Here is an 8,502-nt window from a genome sequence, read left to right on the forward strand (position 1 = left end):
AGGATTTAGTAACTGTCTTAAAGGTGAACTAAGTGTGTGTTAGTTGCTCAGTCGTGTTCGACTCTCTGCGACCCCATGGACTGTAGCTTGCGAGGCTTCTCTGTCCATGAAATTCTCCGGGCAAGAATACTGGAGTGGGATGCCATTTCCTTCTCCAGGGGATCTTCCCGACCCAGGGATCAAACACATCTGCATTGCAGGCAGATTCTTTACCATCTGAGCCACCAGGGAAGCCCTTTAAAGGTAGAACTGGTTTGCAAGTCTAGACATTCACAGATAGATGCCTTTTGTCTTTCCTCATGTTCCTTCCTTTAGCCTAGTTCAGAGATTCTCACCTGGGAGCATGTAAGAATTGTCATTCAGGGCTATATATCCTGAATCACGTTCACTGTCCTCTTTGGATAATTTAAAGGGTTCTCAGGAGTAACCTTGAGCAGGTCTGATTTTTGCCATGAATACTGTTTTCCAACCCTACCTTGCAAGACCCAGTTCTTCTGTACTTATTCCAGATAAATGTAAGGAGACTTCCTCTTGTAGAAGCTAAAGATCTGTGTTTTCAGATGTTCTCACACAGCCAAACAGAAGATCCAGATCATGGAAGGTCCCATTCACCCTGATCTCTGGGTAACACAGCCCTGTACTGAATTATCTGTTACTTAAAAATATCTAATGTTCAGAGATAACAAGTAACCCGGGGCCTATGCAGTCCTCATGCAGGTACTTACCAAGTACCACTGCTGATTCCACATCGGATCATTGAAGAGATCTAGTGCTGAGTCTCTTAGAACTGAACGTTTACTTCTTTCTTTTTCATACTGTTGTTCCGCCCATATCACCTACCAGGAGTTTTATAGCAAGAAAATCAACAGTTAAACAGCCACCTCTGGTGTAATCATCTTCCCTCTAACTAGCTCTAGTATTCTCTCCATCAGTGTTTCCACCTGACTACAGATCACACTGGCAGCTCAGTGAGAATAAGGGCTTGCCCTCTGGGGAGATGACCATTTCCTCTATTATGGTAAAGTGTGCCTTTACGAGGAGGAGAAGTAGTCAGTGAAGTGATGGTTCCCTCAAATTATTGACACTGTGATTCCAGTGGAAGTAAAAGTTCAGCCTGCTTTCATCAGCAAATGGACCATAATACCCATTTTTATATTGAGGTTCCAGGGTTCCATAGCTGAAAATTTGTCCATTTGCACGGAATGAGTCAACAAGCTAAGAGATCTCAGAGACTGCTGTTATGTTGCTCTTACAGCTTAATGTCCCTTTCTTTATTCACAAAAATAGAAATTGCAGATGTGACAAAAGACAGGAAAGGTGCTGTGTCTTTGCTGATTCAAAATTCTGGCTCCCCTGTGCTTCAGCCTTCTGCTTAAGAATATTTAATATGAGAAACAGATCTGGGATGATGGATGAGCCTTACTGGCCATGCACACTTATCATTAATTTTGTTTCATGTATTATGCAAGGAGATCTGACAATACAAAAATTACCTTTCCAACATTTATAGCATAATCCTATTATACTTGAGGCCCCAAGAGGTGAGGGGCTGCCTTGTGGTTATATTCATTATGAGATGCTACCGTGCTCTGATTCTGCTGAGCAACATGACTGTTTCCTACCCAAAACATATCCTCTCTTTCGTACACACGATGATAGTCCAGTGTGTGATAGGATATTGCTAATGTGAGAATACTAATGAGTCAGATCCAAAAATAAAAACTGAAAAGTAATTTGCAGCTAAAGGATAAAGCCATCCAGTAACACCATCCTAAATTTCCAATTAGAAAACATACTGCAAACCTATTATAAACATTGGGAGGGACTTGAGGGTTGGAAATTAGTCATTATAATTTATTTTTAAAGTGCCTGTATTTTCAAGCTTAATTGTTTTGGCTTAAAATACCTCAATGCTTGGAATATACTGCCTGCCATCTGAGTTGGTCTTTGGAAGCTGGCTACTAGGGAACAAGTACTAATCTTTGAGGGAGAGAGTCACTTACAGTTAGAGATTTCATTAACAGACTTGCAGATAGCATATTGGTGCACTTCAGAGTGCTAATTTGGAAGAATAGTATCCCTATCCAAAAAAAAAGAGCAATAAAATGAAAATCAAGAGCATTTTTTTAAAAGTGGAATTAAAGAAGAGGCACTCTGCCATCTGATCAGGTAAACAACCAATTGGTGGAAACAGAGTTGTGATTAATGTCATTAACTCCAAATCCCATATTAGTCTCTGTAAGAGCAGACCAAATGGAACAGAGCAAATTGGTAGCATCCTTCTATTGTATATATAGTAAGTATCATGTACTTAATGGTAAATAATCCTTTTGGGATTTAATGCCCTTTGCAAAGGGCATTAAAAAGCATCTAGTCCAACCTTCCACTTCAAGCTTCAATGGGTTCTAGAATTTTTCCTGAAATTAAATTATTCTGGGGATAACTTTCATAGGATTATATAGACTCCCTTCTAATGAAGTTATGCTAGAGAGTAAATTCTTGGCTCTTCTTCACTATGTTTTGTGATTTCTCCCCCAAGTCAATTACTAAGGAATTACAAATCAATTATCTAAAGAATAGAACTGGGCCATCTGTTCATTTTAGTGAGATACTTTGAATAATAACTGCTTCACTCTATCCAGTTTTCTCCTGTGAAGATGAGAAGGGAGGTCGGTTTGACTTCCTTGTACATTACTTAATGTCAGGCATGCATTTAGGCAGACAAGGAAATAGTTCTCTTGGGTTTTTGCCCAAAGACTAAGCCTAGCTAGAGTACTGGAAGTTGTCCTACTTTCAGAGCCGATATACAATTAGCCATCTGCCTTGGGACAGTAAAAGGAAGATTTTATTGGACAAAAAACTTTTAAAATGATGTTAAGGGCCTCTGCTTAGGTCTGTCACTTCTAAGCCATTTACTTGAGTAAAAGCCAGCAACGGTTGTTTATGAGCTGCGGGTTGCCGTCCATGGTCCTGATACAACGTTCTTGGTCTGGGTTAGGTTGCTGCTTTCATGTTGGAACACTGGTAACCCAGGCCCAGTCATTTCCTACTCTCATAATTTGTCTTCTTTTCCCTCTTCTTTTAAAAATTCTATCAGGTGCATAACAAAGTAGCAAACTATTTTACAGTGGTTGTGAGTTCCATGAACTTTCAACAATTTTAGCCCTGTTCTGTCACTTGTACTTTTCTTTATGGGAAGTTGAACGTGTATGTTTCATCTCTCACAAAGCCTTCATAATTCTTGAGAATGTCCTAGACAACAGAAATCATGTATCCAGATATCAGGCTTCCCAGGATAAATTTTCATCAGTATGGCATATTCTTGAGAAAAGGCAAATTTTTCTCAAATTTTACTTCAAATTTTTATTTCATATCAGCATTTCTATTGATGTTTATGACCTTGAAAACAGACTTCAAAAAGACCCTGAGTGATGGGATGGGGAGGGAGGTGGGAGGGGGTTCACGATGGGGACCACATGTACACCCGTGGCTGATTCATGTCAATGTATGGCAAAACCCACTACAATACTGTAATTAGCCTCCAATTAAAATAAATAAATTAATTTAAAAAATCAAAAGGTACATTAGATATACATGAAATTGGCCCCACACTTTACCTGTGTTCATTCTAGACTTTTCCTGCTGGTACCTTATCGTTGAATATGTATACAAACCAGAATAAAAGGAGATCAAATACTCTGGGTCAGATAATATAATACTTATGGAAACATTTGCCTCCTGAAGACATGGATTTAAAACTCTCTCAAAAACACTAGTTCCCTATATAACCAAATCAGATAGAAACAGCAGAATGCATTTTCAGATAACACTGAAATGTTATTAAGAATGGAGTTTCTGCATTATATTTGTTTGGCATCATCACATTGAATATCAAAATGCTTGGTACATAGATAGCCATATAATAAAAGGCTGTTCATTGATTGTATTGTCAAACAGTTCATTAGTGCTGCCACTTGATTCTCAGGATTCATTTTCATGCTCTTAGACTGAATTTGTGAACTGATATTATATAGTTCATATGTGTGTGTGTGTGTGTGTGTGTATGTATATACACACATATACTGTAGTCAACCAATTAGATTCAGTTATTATTATGTGCATTTATAACCCTATGGAAATGATAAGAAACACTACAGATAAATAATTGTGAAAACAAGAAAAAGAATAATATTCACTTTTGTTCTTGTTAGCAAGCACAAAGAAAGCAGATAAGTCAGGTTACTGGCTTGAAGACAAATGCACAATACTTACACGATCATCATCAGACAATCTCTTAGTGATGTGAAGGGCACTCCTTCGAGACCTCCGAGGATGGTTTCTGTGTTTGAATAAGTAGTGATTTTCAAGTGATCCAATCTATAAAAGGAAAAATTAAAATAAAAATCCTCTTTCCAAAATAAGTGTGTATAGGTCAGATTAAAACCCAGCTAACTTGCAAACAGGCAATTTTTATTAAGTCCATTTCTTGTATTTGAAGGTAACCTTTTTCTTGATGAGGAAGACACTGTTAGAAGCCTTCCCTTTCTTCTTAGTCTGTTCAGTGAGATGAGCTTCCCAATATTATCATTTGGGGTCACAGCATTCTTAAGGGCTGATGATGCTTCTGTCTTTTATATTTCAGAGAAACCACATTTTCTTTTCTAGGTGCTGTTATGTAGATAGACATTTCTAAAAAATATATTCACTTTACAAAATGTATCCCGTCAGAGAACGATACTGTGTAGAAAGCAGGAGAACTCTTCGGTACTATATATGTGTAGTGCTGCACTCAGCTAGAACAATTTGTTGTTATAAAATACAGTGATTGAATCCATAGTGATGATTGTTATAAGCTACTAGTAATGACTACTTGACTTTCCAGTAGTTCAAAGCTTTGAGCAAGAAGTCAGCATGCTACATTTAGCACAGGTATTCCACTTTAGAGTGTGTAAATTTCTCTAGATGACTATCAATACATTTGGTATCAATACAAATGGTCCAGTTTAGAGCTAAGTTCATTATTCTTTTAAGATAATTTCCCTTTATTCTAAATAGTACTTAATTTGAACCTACTAAATTCTGTAGATGCCCTGCATTTTTTTAAAATTGAGACAAGCAATTGACAATGGGTTATTTCATAAGAATTCCTTTCTTTAAATTGATGTTTCTCATCACCTAAAGACTTTTTTCATAGAGATGCTTAGGTCCTGGTCCAAGCCTGAATCTCTGGGAGTAAATCTGCTATAAGCTTTACGTGGAGTTGGGGGGAGAGAATAGTAGCCTTAAGAAAAGATCACCAGTGCTTAGCTCTGTTTCTGCTATCAATTGGTTTTGCCTTTTGTCACCTCCTACCTATCCTAGCTTTATTTTGAGGCCTTAAGAAGTTCAAGATGGTGATACATCTAAGTGTAAACAAAGGAAGAAATAAACAGAACCAGGAAAGCACCATCAGTCTTTTACAAGGAATTATTATTTTAAAAACATTTATTAGTAATGTCATTTAACTGGAAATATGTGTATGCAACTCTAGGTAGGTTTTCCCACTCTTTTCTAAAGTTTCTTGTTACTATGCCACCCTTTCCTTGAAGATCCTACCAACAGTACTGATTTACTGTTATTTATTTGTTTACTGGGACTTGTGATTTTAAAAAGCAGTTCCCACAATGAATGGTCTAGGTTTGGATGAATGTCTGAGGCTAATAGGTGAGAAAAGGAAGAGGGAGTTATTTTTTGCTCTCTCCTCCAGTCTCCTTCCACACAGTTACCAATACTATTTAGCTTTAGTCCAAAGGATTAAGTTCCCAGGGTTTTTTTCCCTTCATAGGACACACAAGATGTCCATGGTGCCCACAGTACCCACCAGTACAGTTCTACCCACTACTCACTCTCTTTTTAGACTCCAAGAATTCCTTGCAGTTTCCTGACTTCTAAATAAGTCACTTTCTTTGTATCTCCCCGGTTTCCCACAAGCCGTTTTCTATGCCTTGGGTGCCTTCCCCAATCTCATCGTGTTCCCACCTTTGACTCTTCTTAAACCCTGTGCAAATGTTTCCTCCTTGGATTGTCTTCTTTCCCCTCTTCCCAATTCCCTTCCATCTTCAGTCTTTCAATCAAGACTCCAGGAACAGTTTCTGTTGCTATACCAATTACTTGCAATTGCAATCATTTATTTTTAAATCAGTCTCTAGACTCTTGGTTTCCTGAAGGTTTCTTTTCCTCCTATTATTCCTTAGCCCCCAACGTGGAGCCTAGCACAGAATAAGGACTTGGCAAAAGCAAAACTATTGGTCTGCTACTGGTACACAGAGAAGAGAAGTCAATATGGGCATTGACTTTCGTGCTGGGCATTTCAGGCAGTTTGGCTCATAAAGTTGGAGCATGAAGCCTCTGGCAAGGAAAGGCACATTCTCCAGAGGATTTGAATCTATGGAATCGCAACGCCCACACGGATTACTCATCCCTGACTTCAACTACATCTCTACCACCACCTCTAGAAAAAACGCGCCAAAATGTTTTACAACTCCCTTCTCCCTCATTTCAATGAACAACTTACAAGGCAAGAAATAAGGGCTTGATTCTGAGCCAAGGGAAGTGAAAGCTTCCATGAGAACTCACAGCCCCCTACACAATGGCTCAATGCCCATACCCCCCAGCTATTTATTAACCCAGTCCTCACTTGAGCAGGCAACAGTTTTTTCCCCACCCCCCCGCATCTCCCCAAATGGAAACCCCTGGGAAGCTAAAACACATTTGGCTGAGGAACAAGAAAGAAATCCTTTCCCCACCGTCACTTCAGCAGCCTGACCCTTGAGGGGAACTGACCGGGCAAAGTTATGAGGCTCGGACTTTGCAAGTTTCCAGTGAGAGTCCGGTGCTTGCAGTAGAGGGCTGGAGAGTTGGTCCCATGCCTCTCACCCACCTCATCTACCACTCCGAAACCCCCAGCCCCAGGTTGTGAGTCGAGGCCACTGGCACTCTCCAGAGAGAGATGAGCTGTGGGCGTATCTGAGAAGGCTGCAGCGAACATCTCCAAGCCTACTTGGCCCCTTGCAGCAGGACTTGGATCTGATGCTGCCATATTGAAAAGAAGGAAACAGCCGGCTCCTGACGCAGACCTGCTGAGACCCAGGGGGACAGAGCGCACTGCCTCTCCCTGCCCTGGCGCTGGTTGGTACGAGCCTGCATGCATCTCAAGTTGCGTGAACGACAGTTGAGGGATTTTTCTTCCAAACCGCGCAGGAAACGGATTTCAGTTCCAGGAAGGACAACAGCCAAGACTAAGCTCTACCCAGCTGCGGCGGCTGGGTTCTGCCTGGCTGCGCCCAGCCCAAGCAATAAATAATGCAAGGCTTCTGCAAGCGCGCCAGGGGCGAGAGCCGGAAAAGCTCCTGCTCTTTGCCACTGGGCTCAGGAGAGTGCAATCTGGGACTACCACTTGAGAGATGGCGCTCCAGTCCCTCCAGTCCCTTCGGGCCCCAGAAAGTTTCTTGAAAGTGCAAACTCTTACCTGACCCAAAAGGTCATAGCCTAGCTCCTGGGCTATCGCCGAGGCTGCCTCAGGTCCCCCGGGGATCTCCGCCGCCCATTCATTCACAAACTGCCTCTTCGCTTTTACACTGTTCATTGCACACCAAGCGCAAAAGAGAGAGAAAGCAGTACACTGCAGAGTCCAGGCTCTTCGCCCCATGGCTTTCACACCGGTTCGCACCCAAGTGGGGAGGGAGGGGAGCGAGACGCAAGCCAGAGAAGCCAGAAACGATCACCCCTTTCACTGCGAGGCTCGGGACCACTTTCGCCCCGGCTTGCTCTGCGATGAGATAAGAGACGCGCAGGAGACGCTGGGCGGTGGCGAGCGCTCAGTGCAGCGTTTTGGTCTCCCTGCCGAGTGGAGCCCCAGCCCTTCCGAGGAGGAATGGAAATGAGTGTTTACACGTCAAATCTACGAAAGCCATCTCTTGACGTCAGATCTACCTGGACTGAGATCTGGATGGTATTCCCGGCGGGGTGGAGAAGCTGCTAAAATAAGCAGCAAGGGATTAAGAAAAGGAAGAAACATTTGCTGGTATTGGTTAAGTCGGCTCCCTTTCTGACTGTAAATTTTGCAGCCGCGAGAAACACCTTCACTTCTCTTTGAGAAGTGCCCCCCATTTGAATATAACTACCAAGAATCAAAGACCTGGAGCGCAGAACACTTTCCTTCCCTTTTGTCCTTTTGTCCATTTTCTTGATCTATGCTTAATTATCTCCTGTGTTGGGGGAGGGAGAGAGGAGGATTTTTATGACGACCCTGTGGATATCAGCACCTGCTATGAAGAACAGGGCCTTTCAGTCTTTCAAATGGGACAGAGGCTGGGAAGGCAGAGACCAGAAGGGAAGCTTCTGATCTGATTTGCCCAGGAGAATGAGCACCTCTGGGAAGACAATGTTAAAGCAACATTTTAAAGAACATATTTTTAGCCATTCAAACCACCTTAGTTAACAAGTTTACATCCTTCTCTCCTC

General features: G+C 41.6%; 1 protein-coding gene across 1 annotated transcript in view; it reads right to left on the reverse strand.

Annotated features, from left to right (window-relative positions):
* The window catches only part of PCSK1 (proprotein convertase subtilisin/kexin type 1), a 46,270-nt gene extending 38,452 nt beyond the window's left edge, over positions 1-7,818 (reverse strand). Inside the window, exons 1-3 of the mRNA XM_010831952.1 lie at positions 7,508-7,818; positions 4,273-4,377; positions 726-836 (exon numbers count right to left, since the gene is read on the reverse strand). Coding sequence (XP_010830254.1) covers positions 726-836; positions 4,273-4,377; positions 7,508-7,687 — 396 coding nt within the window. The 5' untranslated portion in view covers positions 7,688-7,818. The remainder of the gene's footprint in view (positions 1-725; positions 837-4,272; positions 4,378-7,507) is intronic.
* Between the last annotated feature and the right edge of the window lie 684 nt (positions 7,819-8,502).

Source organism: Bison bison, unplaced genomic scaffold (assembly GCF_000754665.1).
Source record: "Bison bison bison isolate TAMUID 2011002044 unplaced genomic scaffold, Bison_UMD1.0 scf7180017864533, whole genome shotgun sequence".
In the NCBI taxonomy this organism is placed as follows: Eukaryota; Metazoa; Chordata; class Mammalia; order Artiodactyla; family Bovidae; genus Bison; species Bison bison.